Source organism: Mobula birostris, chromosome 1 (genome assembly GCF_030028105.1).
Source record: "Mobula birostris isolate sMobBir1 chromosome 1, sMobBir1.hap1, whole genome shotgun sequence".
In the NCBI taxonomy this organism is placed as follows: Eukaryota; Metazoa; Chordata; class Chondrichthyes; order Myliobatiformes; family Myliobatidae; genus Mobula; species Mobula birostris.
This window is the reverse complement of record NC_092370.1, coordinates 36013225-36035521: the sequence shown is the minus strand read 5'-3', so window position 1 is coordinate 36035521 and position 22297 is coordinate 36013225. Positions and strand designations below refer to the sequence as shown.

The following is a 22297-nucleotide window of genomic DNA, read 5'->3' as shown; positions in this document are numbered from 1 at the left end:
CAACTATTGGATGTTCAGACTGTCGTGTTCAATTTCAAATGAATTAATATTAATTTGAATCAGCATAGATTAAGAAAAGAGTTTATTTTATGATCAAGAATGCTTCTATATGGTCACAAAAAAAATCTCACTTTCATACTGTAGTTTGACTGTAACTCCTACTCTCCGCAGTTCCCAACATACAGCAGATTCAGTCAGTGCAAAACTATGTCAAGGCATGCATTATTGCAAAGTAATATCTTGGCAAAAGAAATTAAAAGAATCTGTAACAGGAGAAGTGTGCAAAATTCTTAATTCCCATACTGCGTCAAGCCAGATATTTGCTAACCTTGAGAGCAGGTAAGGAACCACCTACATGTGTGCTGTAGTTTAGCAAATACTCTGAGGTTAGGTTGTCAATAGTTTGCTAATTCCAGGGTCTGTAGCCATCATTATGCAGTACGGAGACTCCTGTGGTCACTCGGTAGGGGTTGCTCTCCTCTTTGTCCGGATTCAGGGGGGTTGTCAACGGCTCCTCACTTGAATTGTAAAGGTAATCTCCATTCACAGAGTCTCTCTGATTGATCGGTGTGCTGTGCAATTCTTGGGTGGCAGCAGCGCCTACCTGGAGCCCCTCACCTGATTAGCAAATGAATATGATGTTAGAACTGGAAACACACACAAAAAACAAGTTTCTCAGAGGAAGTAAACGAGCAAATTAAACAGAGTAACAACACTGTTTTGGACTAAACAGGGTGTAAATTTCAACAAGACACTTCATTCAGGATTTTTGCTTTATAATTCAATCAAAAGCAATGGTATAATAACAAGATAATCTCTATCAGTAAGCGGGTAGCGAACAGGACAGAGGCCCTGGTAAGTATGGGGATGGCATGAGAACAGGGTTGAGAAGGATAAGTCAGCCATGATGCAATGGCAAAGCAGACTTAATGGGCCAAATAGCCTAATTCTGTTCCTATGTCTGTGCAATTTTCCAACTCTCATGCTTTCTCTGATTTGGGTTTCTTCCCCCCACCCCACTCCTCCAGCTGGGCCCTGGTTCATTCCAGACTTTCAGTGTGTCAATCCCACCAAAGCTGCCCTGTGGAGTTCAAAAGAACCCGAAGTGTATTGAGAATTGCAGAGCAGAAGATCTCTGATCTTCCATAGCAATTTCTTTTTATTAAAATGTACCAAATATTTTACATAAATGCTGTGCAAATCATTACATTTCCAGATCAGAATAACTTGAGATCCACTGTTAAAAAGAAGATAAGAAATTAAACATATAATACCTCCCTTTGCAATTAAGGAAATGGTACCCCTTTTGTGTTCCTTTTTGTGGACAGCTCCAACATCTCATGTACGTCGGTTTAATTGGCAAGAAAAATAAACACAAAACTAGAATGTTCAATGGGAGCAAAATGAAATACACAGGTGCTGAAAGTCATTAGCCAGCCCCACTGTGAGACCGGATGAATTCCCACTGGTGGTTACTGCAATGCTCAGGATCAGGATGGGTTGGATTTGCATTAGTGGCAGGCGTCCATGTCACCAAGGTGCATCTTAGAGCGTCAAGAGGAGGACAGGTAATGCCACACAGTCACAGAGTCATGTGGCATGGAAACTCACCCTCCAGCCCACCAAGTACACTCTCTCCCTCAAACACACTTCTACACTAATCCCATTTATTCTCATCACAGTTCTTTCAACTCCCTGCAGATTGAACTACTCAGATTATACTAGGCACAATTTACAGTGGGCAATTAACCCCGTAACAGCTTATCTTTGGGACAGAGGAAGAACGCACAGGAAACTACTCACACAAACTCCATACAGGCAACATTGGAGGTCAGAATCAGAATAATGTTTAATATTACCAGCATAGGTCATGAAATTTGTCGTTTTTGCAGCAACACAATACAAATACATAATAATCGGGGGAAAAAACTGCAAATTGAAGTATATACTGCATATATTAAATAGTTAAATAAGTTGTGCAAAGATAGAGATAAAAAAAAAGTAGTGAGGTAGTGTTCATGGGTTCAATGTCCATTCAGAAATTGGACGGCAGAGGGGAAGAAGCTGTTCCTGAATCGTTGAGTGTGTGTACATTCAGGCTTCTGTATCTCCTTCCTGATGGTAACAATGAGAACAAGGCATGACCTAGGTAACAAGGATCCTTAATGAAGGATCTGAGGCATCACTTCTTGAAGATGTCTTGGATAGTGCCCATGATAGAACTGGCTAGGTTTACAAGTCTCTGAGGGTTATTTCAATCCTGTGCAGTAGCCCTCCCCCACCCCACTGCATACTAGACAGTGATGAATGCTGTCCACAGTACATCTGTAGAAATTCATAAGTGTCTTTGGTAACATACCAAATCTCCTCAAACTCCTAATGAAATATAGCTGCTGTCATACTTTCTTTGTAGCTGCATCAATATGTTGGGTCCAGTTTACACTCTCAGAGATATTGACACCCTGGAATTTAAAATACCTCACTCTCCACTTCTGCTCTCTCTGCAGTGTACCCTCATCTTACCCTTTTTGAAGTCCACAATCAGATATCTGGTCTTACTGATGTTCAGTGCAAGGTTGTTGCTGCGACACCACACAACTAGCTGATATATATCGCTCCTGTACACCACCTCTTCATCATCTGAAATTCTATCAACAATAGTTGTATCATCAGCAAATTTATAGATGGCATTTGAGCTGTGCCTAGCCACGCAGTCACGGGTGTAAGGACAATAGAGCAGTGGGCTGAGCACACATTCTTGAGATGCACTAGTGTTGACTGGCAGTGAGGTGGAGAAGGCACTTCTGATCTGCAAAGACAGTGGTTAGGAAGCTGGTCAGGACTGAACCTAGTTTGCTAAGCACTTTGCCACAGTTTTTCATATCATCAACACCACAGCCCTGCAAAGCCTCGTCATATCCTCCCTTGCCTTTTAAAGGGCATGAAAGAAATAAAATGACACCATTTCAAAGGCATTAAAGCAAGATTCCGAGTTCTGATCTTGGAACTGGGATGTAACTGCACCATCTGATATCTGTGTCACTGGGTGGTTGGCTAGGCTGAGCCAATGTAATTTAACAACTGCGTAAGGTATTCCCTCCACACCCTTGCATCGCATTGCATTTGAATTTTGTGGGAGTTCCACCTCCACCTACTCCTGGGTCGACTGACTTTCAGCAAAGTTTTAGTGTATCTTCCTGTCTCTCAGACCCAGGGATCACTGCCATTCAGACCTCAAAAATCACTCCTGCTCTGAGATTTTACTACAAGCTAACACTTCGTCCTTTCTTTCAAAACAACATCCATTACCATCCAAAGGTGCCATGCAAATACTATTGGAAAACCTGAAACAGGCATTGGCAAGAAAATTACTTATTTTCCATACCTGTAAAATACTTGCACTGCATTGCAACTCTTGTGTATATGTGTCTGTGCAGATATGTATGTGTGTGTATGTGTATGTGTGTACTTGTGTACGAGTGTGTGTGTGTCACAGTCAGATTAGATGTAATCCATTCAAAATTCCCTTCATTACAGAATAGCCAAACAACATATTGTGATGGCTCACAAAACAGCAGTACAGGATGGCTGCTTCATCTGTGACCGCACTCTCCCCAGGGTTAGCAGAGAAACAAGACAGAAGGATTGGAGTAGAGAAACTGAGATACTTACAGCTGCATCCAAGATGCGACTTTCAATGTTGGATTTAGAACAGAAAAATGATTACCTTTGGTGCTGTGAGGGTAACTTCCTAATGTGGAGAAGAATTAGAATCAGTGTTATTCCATGATTCTGCTGGGTAGTTTTCCCTCAGAATAAGTGATACTCACTATAGGCACATGGCATTGCACTGAACCATTAACAATCCAATCTTCACAGGACAAGATATTGAATATTGAAAGGCCAAAAGTGGATGTGGGGAGGATGTTTCCGATAGTGGAAGAGACCAGGACCAGAGGGCACAGCCTCAGAATAGAAGGATGTTCCTTTAGAACAGAGGCAAAAAGGAATTTCTGTAACCAGAAGCTGCAACAGTCAGCTGTGGAGACCAAGTTATTGGGTTTATTTAAAGAAGAGGTTCATAAGTTCTTCATTAGTAAGAGGTCAAAGGTTTGAGTGAAATTGCAGGAGAACAAGGTTGAGCAGATTTAATGAATTGAATCGTCCTATGTCTTATGGACAAAATGGAGCAGAAAACCAGTTTTCTAAAAGTCTTGCGACCTGCAGTCAGAACAAGTGTCTCCTCTTTCGACTATCAAACACTGAATCTCTTTTATGTATTTGCATGCATCCGATTCCTTGCAATTTCATCTGGCACAAAGGCTGAGGGAAAGAATCTGCAGCAGAAGTCCACCATTAAATTAATGAAACAAACGCAGTGGAACAGATGCATACCGTTTGAGTCTCAGGCCCAGAAACATCCAAGTATGGCTGCCCCAAACAAGTGAACAGCTTTTGTGACATGACTTTTAATTAAAAATCACAGTGGTTTTCAAATTAGATACCAATTTTCCCAATGAGTACTTGTGAATAAAATGACTAAGAAGTTTGTCCTTGAGTACTTTAGTCAGGTACCACCTTCGCATCCCATTTCCATTGTGTTTCTTGAGCAGTGGTTGTCTTAATTAGAGTAGGCGGGCCAGGTCCCCAGGCTGAGAACAAAGAAGAATGGTAAGGTAAAAAGGGGCGAGATACCGCAACAAGTACTGTATGTAGAAGGGTGTGAATTTGTAGAGACTGAACGTCAAAATATCATGAGAATCTTGAGATAATAAGGGAGTAGAAATGGGCTGTCTATGCGTGAACATGCAATTATCACAAAAAAAAGACTATTTAAAATAAAATTATAAATAATTTTATCTGGTTGTTCCTGGGCAAAGGTGTTAGGCACATAAATACTGTATAGAGTACCCAAGACTTTTTCCCGGTAATTTATTTATCAACTTGGAGTAGAGTGTGAGTTTGTAAATCTAGCGAGAGCAAAGGATGTTGGGAATTGGGAGGGGTGGAGTGCTGCGGGAGAGGTATGGGATAAGTGGCAGAGAAGGAGTGCCAGGGGAAGGGAGATTGGCATGGGTGCAGACACACCCAGCCCTGAGACACCAGGCAAAGTCATTTAATTCCAAGCAATTGGTTTATTGATCATTACAGAATGTCTCTCTGGTGCTTCCCACTCCCTCCGCTCTTCCTTCCCTTTTTCCCCCAATCATGATTCCCCTCTCCCTGCCCCCTTCCTACTCCCAGTCCACAATAGAGACCCCATATCAAAATCACGTTTATCATTACCGACGTATCATGAAATTTGTTTTATTTTGTGGGAAAAGTACAATGCAGTACATAAAATTACTACAGTACTGTGCAAACAACAGGAATTCTGCAGATGCTGGAAATTCAAGCAACGCACATAAAAGTTGCTGGTGAACGCAGCAGGCCAGGCAGCATCTCTAGGAAGAGATACAGTCAACGTTTTAGGCCGAGACCCTTCGTCAGGACAGAAGGGTCTCGGCCTGAAACGTCGACTGTACCTCTTCCTAGAGATGCTGCCTGGCCTGCTGCGTTCACCAGCAACTTTGATGTGTGTTACAGTACTGTGCATATGTCTTAGGCACCCTAGCTATGTATATGTGCCTCAGATTTTTGTGTAGTACTGTACATATATAAAAGTTTGATACAAAAATAGGCGTTGAAGTATATTTTCAACAACCAGACTTTGACTATATTTGTATTCAGTTATGTTCTTTGGGTGTCAGGCTGTGATTAAACTTTATAGGAAGCTTCCATTTTCCAGAACAAAGTTGTATGTGGATATTAAAGCTGAACATGAAAGTGGCATAATCACACTGGGCAATGTTTCAAGAACAAAAATAAGATTTTTAAATGTAGAAAATTTTCAGCAGCTGAAGAGGTGAAAATCCCTTGTCATTGATCTGCAGAAACAGTTCTGATTGTGAATCACAATCAAAAATCAGTAGCACTCGAGGCCCAAGCAACACATTCCAAATGCTGGAGGAAATCGGCAGGCCAGGCAGCATCTATGGAAAAGAGTACTGTCAATGCTTCAGGCCAAAACCCTTCAGCAGGACTGTCGGAAGGGTTTCAGCCTAAAACGTCAACTGTATTCTTTTCCATAGATGCTGCCTGGCCTGCTGGGTTCCTCCAGGAGTTTGTGTTGCTCGGATTTCCAGCATCTGCAGATTTCTCTTATTTGTGATTAGTACCTAAGACCCAAGGCATTGTCCATCACTGATCAATTGTCCTCCACACACCGCCTCCGGCCACAGTATAAAATGAAATTGTAACCTGGATTCAGGGGATTGTGTAGAAAGGCAGCCTAGGAGGTGTGCTCAGGGGTGGAGAATTGGAAGCAAGAGATCTTCACAACAGGTTGGTGGCATTGGGCCTAAAACTGCAAGTTTGTTGAATATGGAGGTGGTTGAATTGGGAACAGTTTCCAGATAGAGAGATATTGCTGATTGGGAAGCTTGTTTGTAAAGGGTTGGTGTGAGGTTAGTATGTTGGGAGATGGGGGACAGTAGGAACGGGAGTCACAGTTTGGGGGCAGTAGTTAAGGGTCAGGGTTTGAAAACAGAGCCTGGGGTTTAAGTGACTGGAAATTGTGGATCAGAAAATGAATAGAAGGATTGGATCATGCAAGTACCATAAGTTTACATGGATAATGTGGTACAATTCGGGTCATACCTGGAAGCATGAAGAACTGACAAGAAAACTAAAGGAAACATGCCTGTCTCAATTTCCCTAATCTGCATTAGGACATGACAGGAGCACTTCAGAACCTCATTCAGGGAATACTATTTCCTGGCAATGTCCTTGCATTGGACAAGGAACAATGACATTATGTGCTTTACCAATACAGAATACATAGCTTGCCAGATGGAATTTCTTGAGTGGCAATAATTGACCCAGAAAACATTGTATCAGTGCTTCAAACTGGGAAAAAAAGTTAATGCTCATGCATCAATTATTAATTATGCTTCTTAGTTCAGCACATTGTCAACCAAAGGGGTCTGTTCCTGTGTTACCCATGTCTATACACAAAGAACAGAGAAAAGCAGCACCTTGTGATTGGATTTCCAGGAAATAACATCTTTAACACAACAAAATGCCCCAAGGTGTTCCTCAGGACCACTGTTAAACAAAGAGTAAAATTGTGCCCCATGTAGAGATATTAGAAAACAAGCTTTCAGTGAATTTCTTAAAGGAAAAGAGATGCAATAAGGCAGGGAGGTTTTACAAAACGAATTCCAGGGTTAAGCAGCTTTAGGAATGAAAACCCTTGGTAGTATTATCAAATTCTACAGGTAGAAAAGATCAGAACTGGAGTAGCGCAGAGTTCCTTAGAGTGGGAATGAAGACATTCAGTGATTTCGGACACTCAGTGTCACCTGTGAAAAGTCCCAGGACATATTTAGCAAATGAACACACAAAAAGTGCTGGAGGACCTCATCAGGTCAGGCAGCTTCTATGGAAAAGAGCAAACAATTGACATTTCGGGCTGAGACCCTTCTTCAGGACCCAGGTTTACCAAATGCAGAGTAAAGTCACCACCTCTCTAAAGAACACAGAACATTACAACACAGTACAAGCCTTTTAGCCCACGGTATTGTGTCGACCTTTTAACCTACTCTTAAGATCAATCTAACCCTTCTCTCTGACATAGCCCTTCATTTTACTATTATCCATGTGCCTTTCTACAGTTTGTAAGAGTTAAGTAATGTCCCTAACGCATCTCCATCCAACACCGTCCTGGAAACATATTCCATGCACTCTCCACTCCCGTGTAGAAAACCTACCTCTGACATACTCAGATACTTTCTTCCAATCACCTTAAAATTATACCCTTTGTATTAGCCATTTACACACTGGGAGAAAGTCTCTAGCTGTCCAGTTAACTGATGTCTCTTCTCATCTTGTACACCAGATTCATAATTACATGGGATACATTTTCAATTAGAGTATAGTATTTTCAATAGCCATCTTCATTACTTAGACTGCTAATCCAGGGGAAATTTTGAGGAAACTTCTGTGCTGTGATTTATTGTCCATGAGAAACTATTATTCAGACTGACTGTCAATTCAAACAGAGAATTTCCACATTGCTGTGGGTGAATTTAAACTCAGGATCCCAAACTGAAATTTAAGAATGCACCCCCTCTCTCTCTCTCTACATAGGTAAATTATTGACATTGCAAGCTTAGTAACAGCTACATTCCACAGGCTAAACTTCACAAGTTCAAAGTTAATTTATTATCAAAGTACATATATGTCACCATATACAACCCTGAGATTCATTTTCTTGTGGGCATACTCAATAAATCCAATAACCATAATAGACTGCACCAACAGGGTGGCAATCAATGTGCAAAACACAATAAACTGCAAATACAAAAAGAAACGATAATAACGATAACAAATAAATAAGCATTAAATATCAGGAATATGAGATGAATAATACTTGAAAGTGCGTCCATAGGTTGTGGAAACATTTCATTTCGGTGATGGTGCAAGTGAAATGGAGTGAGGTTTTCTCCCTTAGTTCAAGAGCCTGATGGTTGAGGGGTAATTACTGATCCTGAACCTGGTGGTGTGAGTCCCAGGGCTCCTTTGCCGCCTTTCTGATGGCAGCAGCGAAATGAGAGCATGACCTGGATGATGGGGGTCCCTGATGATGGATACTGCTTTCCTGTGACAGCACTCCGTGCAGATGTGCTCAGTAGTGGACCAGGCCATATCCACTCCTGGGCCAACAGATTATTGTTAGCAAACAAGAGAACATGTGCAAAAATATTACTTTATCACTTTTGCCAATTTTTTTTAAGCACTCATGTCAGGCTGATATCATGTGCTTCAAGTATTGGAAGCAAACATTTATTTTGCATCAACTAACACTTAACTTTCTTGGCTGAATTTAAGAAAAATGGCAACATTCTGTTCAGCTGTTCCCCTATGCAGATTCACAGTGTACCATTATCTCAGAATTTGGTCTAAGGAATCTGATGCACTATGTTTTAAGGGGCTACAGCTCACCATTAAAGAAGTTTTGCTGGTGACCAATCCCTTTAGTATCATGAAGACAGGAAGCCTTCAAACAGCTATACAGCTCTCTGGTGGCTCAATCATTAGGGCATAGAGTGGTTTGAATCATACAAGGCAGTAAAATTACAGATGCATCCCTGAGGGGCTGGTGTGTTGGCTTACTTCACCCAGAATGGCAATAGCGACACCTTAGTTGGCTGCAGGGCCAAGGAGGATTTGAGAGGAGGAAATCATTTAGATGCTGATAGGGAGTAACCAATTAACATTAAAATGCTAACTTTAAATGCATATATGCAGAATTGGTTTGGATAAGATGGGTTTCAGTTTCGATAATCGCCAAACCTGTTTCATTTTGCAATTCTGTATTATTTTTTTCCAAATTCTACGCAAAACTGAGGGAAGTACACAGAAGGGATTTGACATTTGACGTTTAAAAGGTAATGTCTGCATTCCTGATTTTCTGTCATTTCACTGACCTCAACACTGATCTGATTCCACAGCTGATGGACTCTCTCTACAATGCAGGTTCTCAGTTTATTAATTATTATTATTTGTATTTGCAGTTTGTCGTCTTTTGCACATTGGTTGTCAGTCTTTGTGTGTAGTTTTCATTGATTCTATTGCATTTTTTTGTTCTACTGTGAATACCTACCAAAAAAAATCTCAGGGTAGTATGCGTGATATACCTATCCTACTTTTAGCATTCTTCTTTCTCGCCTTATGGTATATACACTCAGACCCTAACCTCCATAAATTCTTTAAATACCTCCTCCTATTCTTAATCACAATATTAATCCTCATCACAGCTAATAACCTCTTCCAATTGTTTATTGGTTGAGAGAGTTTAAAAAAAATAGATCTGACCTTTCCTGAGGTTTAATTCTATGAATCAGCCACACCCCTACTATCTGCTCATGGGACTGTAGGATGCACAAACCAACCATTCAGAATTGGCAACTAACTAAGGAGTTCCATTGGAGTTAAACCCAATTCTGTGCCCACTCAGTTTGATCCTCTCTCACTGAGGATACTGACATCAGGATTCTGGATATTAATCAGAGGAATGAACTATCAGCTGAGTTTCACTGCCCCAGTGCAAAAGAATTGCAGTGACTGAATGGTCTCAACTATTAATTACATAGATCTTCAACACCAAAGGTAACATGAATTGCTCTGAATTGTTTCTTCCTGTTAAGAATAGACAAATAATTGTAATTTTAATGGATGCTTACTATCAACATCTATTAAAGTGTAGAAACTGTAGTTGTCAGAGCCCTGATGTTTCCCCTTCCATCCAGTTAATGTTGACACAAGGCCTGTTGCCAATGATGCAATGAGGTTATAGGGCAGAGATTCTCAACCTTTTTTATGCCCTGGACCAATACCAGTAAACAGGAGATCCATGGACCCCAGGTTGGGAACCCCTGATATAGGGGAATGTGGACAAGCTAAATGAATTCATCAACAAATGTAATGTGAAAAATGCAAAAGCATCCATTTTGGGAGAAAAAATAGAAAGGGAAAGTATTTTTTTAAAATAAGAGATTGAAATAGGTTCTTGTTCTAACCAACCTCTGTGATCTTATAAACACATCACAGGCCATAAATAAGCAGATACAACAAGCAATTAAGAAAGCAAATTCTACTTTGGCCTTTATTGCAAGATGACTTGAGTGCATGAGCAATGATCTCTTACTGCAATTATAGGACCTCTGGAAGATTGTGTCTAGCTCTGCTCTCCTTCCTACCTACCTGATATTGGGATTGCAAGAAAGGTCCTCCAAGCTGATTCTTGAAATAAGGGTTATTGCTCCATGAGGACAGATTAAAGCTCTTTTGGCCTATATACTATTGAGTTTAAGACAATGAAAAGTGATCTCTTGACACAAACATATCCTTGCAGTCTTGACGGGATAGATGCAGAGGTGATGTCTTCCTTACTGGGATGTCTAGAATAAGAAATGATCTCAAAATAAGGGTGAATCATTCAGATTGGAGATGAAAATAAATTTCTTTAGTTATTTTAAATTCAATGTAAGTGGGCCATAGACCACAAGAACATAACACATAGGAGCAGAATTAGGCCATTCAATATTTGATAAGTTTCAATGAGATTTCCACCTCATTCTTCTGAACTCGAGCAAGTACAGGTCCAGAGCCAACAAATGCTCCTCATTTATTAATCGTTTCATTCCTCGATCATTCTCATGAACCACCTCTGAACCCTTTCCAATGCCAACACAACTTTTCTTAGACAAGGTGCCCGAAACTGTTAACAAAACTCCAAGTGCAATCTGACCAATGTCTCACAAAGCCTCAGCATCACATCCTTGCTCTTGTATTCTAGCCCCCTCAAACTGAATGCTAATATAACTTCCTGCTTTCTCAGCACTATCTGCCCCTCCACTTGATTCCATATCATCCACCAACTTGACCACAAAACCATCAATGCTGTCATCCAAGTTATTGCTGTATAATACAAAGAGAAGTGGTCCCAACACTGACCACTGTGACACACCACTAATCACCAGACTTTAGTTAAGTATATTCAAGAAAGAGACTGATATTTTTTGCAGACAAGAGAAAACTTGCAGATGCTGGAAATCCAAAGCCACACACACAAGATGCTGGAGGAACTCGGCAGGCCAGGCAGCATCTATGGAAAAAAGTACAGCTGACGTTTCAGGCCAAGACCCTTCAGCAGGAGTCCCGAGATGCAGAGAAATTTCTTTAGCCAGAGAGTAGTTAATTTGTGGAACTTGTTGCCACGTGCAGCTGTGGAGGCCAGGTTGTTAGGTGTTTTTAAGGCAAAGATTGATAGGTTCTTGATTGGACATGGCATCACAGGTTATGGGGAGAAGGCCAGGAAATGGGGTTGAGGAGGAGAAAAAAAAAGGATCAGCCATGATTGAATGGCAGAGCACACTCAATAAGCCAAATGGCCCAATTCTATTCCCATGTCTTATGGTCCTATGGCCTGAAACGTCAACTGTACTTTTTTCCAGGCCTGTTGATTTCCTCCAGCATTTGGTGTGTAATTTTTTTTTGTATATTAGGGGAATCAATGCTTATAGACTTGGTACAGATATTGTTGGGGAGGTAAAATTTCAATCATGATATTGTAAGACAGAGTAGGTGTGAGTGGATGCATGGCCAAGTGGTTAAGGCGTTGGTCTAGTGACCTGAAGGTCGCTAGTTTGAGCCTCAGCTGAGGCAGCGTGTTGTGTCCTTGAGCAAGGCACTTAACCACACATTGCTCTGCGACGACACCAGTGCCAATCTGTATCAGCCCTACTGCCCTTCCCTTGGACAACATCGGTGGCATGGTGAGGGGAGACTTGCAGCATGGGCAACTGCCGGTCTTCCATACAACCTTGCCCAGGCCTGTGCCCTGGAAACCTTCCAAGGCACAAATCCATGGTCTCACGAGACTAATAGATGCCTTTTTTTAGTAGGTGTGAGGGGCTGAATAGCCTTATGTTTCTATTTCTTATGTTCCAACATATTAAATATTGACTTCACATATTGACAAACAGCAGATAATTTAGCAAATATAAAGTCAGAAGATAGCAACAAATGTCTTGTGCTTAGCATATGTTGAAAGATTTTAAAAGTTCCCAGGCAAGCCATTTTACCTGATAAATATTTAAAATTACCGTTGACTATTCTTTGTGTTGGTGGGAAGCCAAATGAACCATCAACACCTGTCAATGCTAAATTAACACTCTGAAGCTATGAAGCAGAAATCAGCATCAAATTTTCATTGACAGATAATCCAGCTTGAAAAAGAGTAATGTTAGAACTAGCAAATTAACATGCGAGTGGCTATCTGCATATCATTCTGAGGTAACATCTGGACCCTCTGCACACTTCTGTCTGAACAGGTATACAAGGTAGTTTATAGAGCATAGCAGAGTACAGTTTATAGAATACTGCACAGAAATAGGCCCTTTGGCAATGATGTCTGTACAGATCATGATACTAATCACAACTGCCTGCATGTGGTCTACATTACTTCATTCACTGCCCGTTCATATCCATCTAAATGCCCCTTAAGCACGACTATTATATCTGCTTCCGCCCCCACCCCCTTTCCCAGCATCCCATATCACACTCTGTGTAATAAAAAAAAAACTTTCCTTGTAACTCACATTTAAACTTTCTTCCATTCACCTTAAAGCCACTTCTTCCAGTTTTTGAGATTTCTACCCTGGGGAAAAAAGACTGACTACCTACTCAATGCATGTCTCTCATAATCGTATATACTTCAATAAGATTGCTCCCTCAGCCCTCAGTGCTGCAGGGAAAACAATCCAAGGTTGTCCGACCTCTCTCCTTCAGCTCCAATACAGGTAACTGTGGTGAAATTCTTCTGCACCCTCTCCAAAGCCTCCACATCATTCCTGTAACACAATGACCAGAACTGCACACAATACTCCAAAAGTGGCCTAACCAAAGATTTATCCAGCGGCAATTGGACTTGCCAACTTTTATACTCATGCTCCTATCTATGAAGGCAAAGTATGTCATTTATCTACTTAATATGCCACTTTCAGGGAGATATGGACTTGCATCCCTAATCCATCTGTACATTAAAAACATGTACACTGCTTGCTCAATACGTTGATGATAAATACAAGTCATTATTTGATCTAGGTTTAAACCAGATAAAGAGTGATGATAGTTAATGATTACAGTTAGTTTGCATCTATCACAGATCTGCTAGCTGGTACTGGTAAATGATTTTTCATCATAGTGCATGGTTTATTAATTGGAATAAGCATGAATATATAGAAAGACAAGTATATTTTTCACAACAGACTTTGTTGCTTCTCTGCCTGTATATGTTTACAGTTCAATGCAACAAGCAAGTTCTCCAAAATCTATGCATATCTCACTAAAAGAAAATAGTTGGGTCTTCATGGATAATCAATCAGTCAATATCCCAAGTGTGAAATGTTCCCCAAACCAAGAAAAGAAATCTTAGGTTTGATTTGTTCTACTGTTCTGACATGCTGGATGTTAGAAGGACGATCATTTCCCTCGGTATCCCCACATTAGTCATGGGCAGAATTCTTGTATCCAACTGCTACTCAAGAGGTTGCCCAATACAAATTTAAAAGGAGCAGAGATAGAAATAATGTCTGAGATAGATAGCCACTGATATCAAATAGTTGCTCTGAATTCACCATCTGGATTAGTAAATCCAGCTCCATGCCTAATCCAAATCTGGATGAGTAGGATATTTAAAACAAAATAGCCTCTGGATGTTCTCCCTCCACCCCTTCCATTGGGCAGGAGGTACAAATGCCTGAGAGTACACACCACCAAGCTCAAGAACAGCTTCTATCCCTTTGTTATAAAACTATTGAACAGTCCCCCAGAATGAAAAGTGGACTCCTGACATTACAATCTATCTCGTTACGGCCTTGCACTTTATTGCCTACCTGAAGTCTACTTTCTTTGTACCTATAACACTTTATTCTGCCCTCTGAGATTACTTTCCCTTTTAGTACCTCAATGCACTGTTGTAATAAAATGATCTGTATACGTGACATGCAAATCCCGTAAGAAGTTTGTACGCTTTCCCCATGACTGCAGGGTTTCCTCCGGGTGCTCCGGTTTCCTCCCACAGTCCGAAGATGTACTGGGTTTTTTTAAGGTTAATTGATCATTGTAAATTGTCCTGTGATTAGGCTAGATTAAATTGGGGATTGCCAGGTGGTGCAGCTCAAAGGGCTGGAAGAGCCTATTCAGCAGTGTATCTCAATAAATAAATAACAAGGTTTTTCACTGTATCTCAGTAAATGTGGCAATAATAGACCAATTTACCACATTTATGGAATACACAAGCAATGACACTTAGATTAGCAAAAAGGTTCTTAATCCACACTAATAAACTCCTTATTTTCAAAGGGAAAAAAATCAAAAGCTAGACTGTCTAGACCTGGGTTTCCCTCCATTTCATGACTCAGCCATCCTACTCAAAACAGGATGCATTCCTGCTGCAACTGTATCATTACTTTCAGGAGAGAGAAGGTGAGAAAACTCTGGAAGAGAAAGTGAGGTCTACAGATTTCTGACAGCAACAATTGCAAAATACATGTGTGGTGCCAAGCAGATCCATCAAACTGAAGTGGAAAGAGCATTGCCATCTGCACCCTTGTTCAGAATGAGTAATACTGCAGTGTTCACAAGACCAAGACAAACCTGTGGCAGACTTCAATGACTCCAAGAAGAGAGAAATGCTTGTGAATAATAAAATCATTTAAGGTTTAAGGAATATCATTTTTAAATGTTAAGGCCATGGTGAGTGTAACGAAATGTCACAACCAGACACGAGGTACCCTTTACCCCACTCAGTGCTCCCTGGTACTAACCTGCATGCAGCTGCATCTGGTGATAGCTGAGCTCATGTGCTTCCATAAAGGTCTTGGTGCAGACATCACAGGAAAACATTTTGTCTTTTGAATGAGTGCGCCTCACGTGGCTGTCATGGGCTGCGTGAGAAGCAAAGGCTTTGCCGCAGTAACGGCACTTAAAGGGTTTTTCTCCAGAGTGCTGACGGATATGGGTTCGTAAGATGCTTGAGGCAGTGAAAGCCTGGAGGTGGGGAGGTGAAAGAATGGAAAAGAATTAGTGATGCTCAGAACCATCAAGCCAAGTAATTGAAAGCACAAGGGGTTCTGCAGATGCTGGAAACTGGGAGTAACACATACAAAATACTGGATGGAATTTAGCTCAGAACTGAAACTTGCTCACTGCAGTATCCAGTTAAACTATGAAACCTTACGTTATTGTCACAGTTACACCATGACATGTTTAGTTCCCAGACATTCTCTTTTACTCTCCTAACAACAACACTAAAATACATCCATAGCCAGCAGCCAAGGAGAACTGATAAAATGTGAAACATTTCACTGCCAAACTTAATAAACCCGGGCCACACTCAGACTGGAGGAGCAACACCTTATATTCCGTCTGGGTAGCCTCCAACCTGATGGCATGAAAATTGACTTCTCAAACTTCGGAGTAATGCCTTTCCCCACTTCACCACTCCCTTTTCTCTCTCTCACCTTAGGTCCTTACCTGCCCATCACCTCTCTCTGGTGCTCCTCCCCCCTTTTCTTTCTTCCATGGCCTTCTGTCCTTTCCTACCAGATTCCCCTTTCTCCAGCCCTATATCTCTTTCACCAATCAACTTCCCAGCCCTTTACTTCACCCCTCCCAGTCTCACCTATCACCCTGTGTTGCTTCCTCCCCTCCCCCCCACTTTCTAACTCTGACTTCTCATCTTTTTTTCTCCAGTCAGCAGGACTAGAGAGTATATAGTGTTGTTCAGCAGGAAGGGTCTTGGCCCAAAATGTCAACTCTACTCCTTTCCAGAGATGCTGCCTGGCCTACTGAGTTTCTTCAACATTTTGTGTGTGATGCTTAGTACAGACATGCTGTCCAGTTTGTTAGCTGCAGATGCAGATGTTGTAAATTTGGATTTTCAGAAGGCCTTTGACAAGGTGCCACACATGAAGCTGCTTAACAAGATAAGAGCCCATGGAATTTTGGGAAAGTTACATACGTGGATAGAGCATTGGCTGAATGGCAGGAAACAGAGAGTGGGAATAAAGGGATCCTATTCTGGTTGGCTGCCAGTTACCAGTGGTGTTCCACAAGGGTCTGTGTTGGGACCACTTCTTTTTACATTGTACATCAACAATTTGGATTATGGAATAGATGACTTTGTGGCTAAGTTTGCTGATGATACAAAGATAGGTGGAGGGGCTGGTAGTGCTGAGGAAACAGAGAGTCTGCAGAGAGACTTGGATAGATTGGGAGAATGGGCAAAGAAGTGGCAAATGAAATACAATGTTGGAAAGTGTATGGTTATGCACTTTGGCAGAAGAAATAAATGGGCAGACTATTATTTAAATGGGGAGAGAATTCAAAGTTCGGAGATGCAATGGGACTTGGGAGTCCTCATGCAGGATACCCTTAAGGTTAACGTCCAGGTTGAGTCGGTGGTGAAGAAGACGAATGCAATGTTGGCATTCATTTCTAGAGGAATAGAGTATAGGAGCAGGGATGTGATGTTGAGGCTCTATAAGGCGCTGGTGAGACCTCACTTGGAGTACTGTGGGCAGTTTTGGGCTCCTTATTTAAGAAAGGATGTGCTGACATTGGAGAGAGTTCAGAGAAGATTCACTAGAATGATTCTGGGAATGAGAGGGTTAACATATGAAGAACGTTTGTCTGCTCTTGGACTGTATTCCTTGGAGCTTAGAAGAATGAGGGGAGACCTTATAGAAACATTTCGAATGTTGAAAGGCATGGACAGAGTGGATGTGGCAAAGTTGCTTCCCACGGTGGGAGAGTCTAGTATGAGAGGACATGACTTAAGGATTGAAGGGTGCCCATTCAGAACAGAGATGCAAAGAAATTTATTTAGCCAGAGGGTGGTAAATCTGTGGAATTTGTTGCCACGGGCGACAGTGGAGGCCAAGTCATTGGGTGTGTTTAAGGCAGAGATTGATAGGTATCTAAGCAGCCAGGGCATCAAAGGTTGTGGTGAGAAGGTGGGGAAGTGGGACTAAATGAGAGAATGGATCAGCTCATGATAAAATGGCAGAGCAGACTCGATGGGCCGAATGGCCGACTTCTCCTTTGTCTTATGGTCATATTTTGGAAGGGCAAGTGTAACTTTAGTTAGAAATGAAGAGATAGAGAGAGCGAGATCCTGATACGGAATTTCTTAGTCCTGATGAATGGCTTCAGCCCAAAACATCACCTGCTTATTCTTCTCCATAGGTGCTGACTGACCTGTAGAGTTTCTCTAGTACTTTACCAGTGTTGCTCTGGATTTCCAGCATCTTCAAAATCTCTTGTGCTAAGGAAATTCTTAGATTTGTTTGAAAAATATTTTTACACATGCCATGCAGTTTAATTTTCCCATTTCCCCCCAGGAAAAAAAAACATATTGTTCATATCCTTGTGATTGTAAAAATGGTTGGAGAGAATGGCCCACCCACCTTGTTGCAGTAGACGCACTTGTATGGCCGCTCTCCTGAGTGAACCCTCATGTGTTTGTTAAGGCTAGAGGACTGTGAGAAGCTCTTTCCACACACCGTGCACTGTCCAACAGAGAGAGTCATAGGTTGGAAAGTGTAGAACTAAATGTTCCATGACTGACTTCACAAAGTTTCCACATAAGCTAAAGATATTGCCTGTGCTATACTGAATTGTGTGGAGTGCGGAACTGTTGATGGAATTACAGTGTCGAAATTTGTGGAAAGCTGGGACGTGAATAGCATGAACTTTATACACAGTAGATGTGGAATGACATACAAATGTCGATATTGAATTGATCCAGGATAAAGCAATTGTATTTCTCTAATTTGTCCTTGATAAGCTGACGTGGACAGAGGATTTCACCGCCCCAAAGTAGGGTAAATACGGTTAAAAACAACAAGTTTCCTGAGTAAAGCATACCATACCAAAAGGAGAAGTTCACCTGATAGAAATGAGCAGACGGAAAATATGGAAGCTGGAGACAATATTTAAATAACGGGCCATGTTTATGTATTGTCAGCTCCCCAATGTCCAAAGGGCTATGACTAAAAAAGCAAACCAAAAGTCATAAAGTTATAGCAACATCCCGTTTCTACTTGTAAGCAGGAATTGCCTCCAGGACAAATTATTTAGAATATTTCCATCCTGTTTTTCTGTTAGTGCGACGTGGACTCAACGCAACGGAGGTTCTGACTGATCTGACTCTGAAATATGAATTCCGACAAAATACAATCAGGGTTCGGAAACTGCCGTGTGAACACGGGGTGCGGTTGGGCGGGCTAGCGAGGTTGAGTCGGTCTGCCGGCGGCGCGGGGCCCGGGACGGTGCTCACTTTGTGCGGTCGGTGCTTCTCGTGCACGTGCAAGATGTGGATCCTCAGTCGGTCCCTCTTTTCGAACGACCTGCTGCACAGGTGGCAGGGGTACTTGCGGTCGCCCTGATCTACGCACCGCGTGTACTTTAGATGCTTGTCTCTGTAGTACTTGTAAGCGAATACCTTGCCACACCGCTCACATTTAAAGCCCTCTGCGGACTCTGGCAAAAGGAATAAAAGTCACATTTCAGTCAAGAGATCGCAGCTAATGACAGTAAACCGCAAAAGGGCAGAAAATCGTTTAAGTGTTTTAACCTTCGGCTTGCTCAGTGAATGGGCTTTCAGTCATTTCCTTTAAAGTGACCGGTATTCCCATAAACTGCAGGTAGCAATCTCCATACCACACCAGCAGCTCCTGGTTCTCTCGCACATCCTTGCAGGTCTGGTAATAGATCTTCCCCTCGCTCTGCACGGCAGTCAAGTTCTGCTCTTCGGGCGACCTGGCGCAGTTTACCAAGGCCATCCAGTTACTCGCCGCCCCCTTGCCGTCGATAAAGTGACTCAAACGGCCCTCTTCAAATATCTGTAAAATGAATTGGCCGAGCCGATGAGGTGATTAGCGCTGCTCGGGACACCCACAACTCAACCGCGCTAGGATAAACTACGTGGGTCTGACCAGCTCTTCCGCCCCAGAACGGAATGCCCATGTTAAACGCAGCAATTCGTAAGCGGTACCAATTCCAACGCAATCAGACATCCTACCCTCAGAACGAAACCCACGTGTAATCCTCACCTCCCACATGTAGGAGTTGTCGTCATAGGTTTTAATTTCACTCATGTTCACCACTTTTCCTGTAAAAGGTCCGAACCGGACCCCTTTAGGGATTAGATTTTGACAACAGAAGACGCCGTGATGAGGAACTCCACCATAGTAAGTGTGAGAGACAATGAGCCCTGGGGGGAGGAGAGCATGGAGACTCCGGTCACTTGCGGAGGATTGAACCGAGTAACACACAAAAAACATGCTGGAGGAACTCAGCAGGTCAGGCAGCATCCATGGAGGTGGGGGGGGGAGATAAAATGTTGACGTTTCAGGCCGAGACCCTTCACCAGAACATCCGATGAAGTCCTCAGTCCTGATGAAGGGTCTCGACCCGAAACGCCGACTGTTCATTCTCTCTATACCTGACTAGCTGTGTTCCTCCAGGATTTTGTGTGCGTTGCTCACGATTTCCAGCATCTGCAGAATCTCTTCTGTCATTGAACCGAGTGATACTCAGACCGAACACTCTCTCTCAATTCTCCCTCCTCCTCCCATCCCCTCCCTGTTGCAGTTCTAGGCTCCATTTCTCTCTCCTCCACTTCCTCTTCCTAGCTAGTATCTCATTCACTGCTCCCTCACTCATTCGTTCCTTTATCTTTCTCCCCTCTCTCTCTCACTCCACCCCTCCCTTCCTCATTCCTGGTCCTTCCCTCTCTCCAACCTCAGACCTCTCTCACACACCCGCTTCAGCCGCCCGCCCCCATTCCCCCACCCCGTTCACCAACTCCCTGCCTCCTTCGTACAACCCAATATCCCCCCCACTTGACAGCCCAATCCTCCTCCCTCCTTCGTTCCCCCTCCTTCCCCATGCCTTCCCGCACTTCTCTTCCCCACCCTCTCGCTGTTCCGTTCCCTCAATCGTCCTCCTTCCTCGCTTCCCGCCTATCCGCACTCCTTCCGCTCGCTCACCCACTGGGACTTGGAGAGAGTCTCTGTCCAGAAGCTGAATCTGGGTTTCGTGTCCACCTGCAGAATGGAGAAGCGCAGAAATGTCACTGGGATATTTTACTAAGCATTTGACTGAGAGAGGTTGAGTTGCAGATAACAGGGAGGAGGTCAGTTCCCCCCCCCCGCCCCCCGCTCTCTGACCAGGTTGTGGGTACCTGTGTTTCCGGAGATTCGCAGCCCTGAGATGGCGTGACCAACTGGCCGATCATCATTGCCCGAGTTCATGCGACCGTAGAGAACAGTGTTGAGGTCTTCCTCGGTGAAATGTCCGGACTGGTGGTGCAGGGCGACTGCGTTTGCCTCCCCCAGTGGCTCACCTCCAGAGCCCGGCTGCATGCGGTGGCGCTTACACTGCCGGTCTCCGGGACTTGTCGGGGCCGTCGTTCCGGACCCGGTAACGCCCGGCTTCTCTCGGCTTCGGAGGTGAGCCGGGTCAACGCTGCTCGGCATCTTACCGAAGAAGGAAAGCGGGCCGGCAGGCAGGATGCTGCAGGTCCGCTCGGTGGCCGGCGGAGATTCGCTGAGGAATGAGAAGCCGCCGAGGGTGAAGGGAATGACTGGGCTGGAGTCACCGACCAGCCTGCCCAGGGATTTGAGAGGCTGCAGCAGTTCTTCCGAGGAGTGCAGCACGTCCAGGTAGTGGGCATGGGGCTGGATGGAGGGGTAGTAAACAGGCACCCTTGCAGGGGGCGCCGCCTTTACAGTTTCAGACGGATAATCTTGCCCATCCAGCGACAGGGACATCCCCGTTGCAAATGCGCGGCAGCCCGCTCGCCTGCGAATTGAGTAGAAAGAAACCGTAACCATTGTGAATACAAGTTTGGATTAACATAAGTAAAGAGCGCTTCCGTCGCCCAAATTCCTGCAATCATGGGTCAAACTATTCAGAATAAATGGGTGACCATTCCCCCCACCCCTCCCGTGACAAAGGTACCCAGGGTCATCACCGAACATTAGTACAAACATTTCTGGGAATTGGAGTTTGAAAGAAGATCTCTGTACAGTTTGGAAGATCTCGAGTCAATCTGACGTTTGCTTCCTGTACCATCCTTTCTAGGACCTTCCCTGCTGGGCTGAAGTTGGCTGGTGGGTGCGGATTGTGAGTAGCTACCTGATCCCGCAAACTGGTATATTTGCCACCCCGCGGGTTGCACGTCAGTACGACATCCCCTGTTCGTTTCCAGGCAAGGCTCTCCAAAGCAGAACGTTTATTCAATTCGAGAACTAAATCTCTGGGAAAGACTGCGGAAAAGCAGTTACCAACGGAAGATAGATGCAGCACTGGAAACAATTTGGTGCAAAATTAATTATTATACACATTAAAGTCCCATTGTAAAAATATTGTATTTGAAATCTGATTATCACTACAGAAGCTCTGAAAGTATACGCACATACACACAAAACTAACCGGAGGAAATTGCCTGAATTTCACACTATGGAAAAGCAACGCAACGAAGTTTATGTTGAATGTTTTAAAATTACTTTCAACAGAGATCAGTATTTTAGTTCCAAACGACAAAAGCAAAACTCTAACATGGAACGAAATTGTTCTCCTACAAACGAGGTGAAAAAGAAGCATCCATTCGACGTGTGCG

General features: G+C 43.0%; 1 protein-coding gene across 1 annotated transcript; it reads right to left on the bottom strand.

Annotated features, from left to right (window-relative positions):
• Positions 1–328: 328 nt before the first annotated feature.
• On the bottom strand, positions 329–21509 carry prdm14 (PR domain containing 14). Its single transcript, XM_072243264.1, has 8 exons — positions 20844–21509; positions 20664–20703; positions 19725–19885; positions 19247–19514; positions 18950–19152; positions 18078–18179; positions 15435–15657; positions 329–618 (listed from the first exon to the last, which is right to left on the bottom strand). Exons 1-8 carry the CDS (start codon positions 21507–21509, stop codon positions 407–409), a joined length of 1875 nt encoding a protein of 624 aa, XP_072099365.1. The 3' UTR covers positions 329–406.
• Positions 21510–22297: the final 788 nt, after the last annotated feature.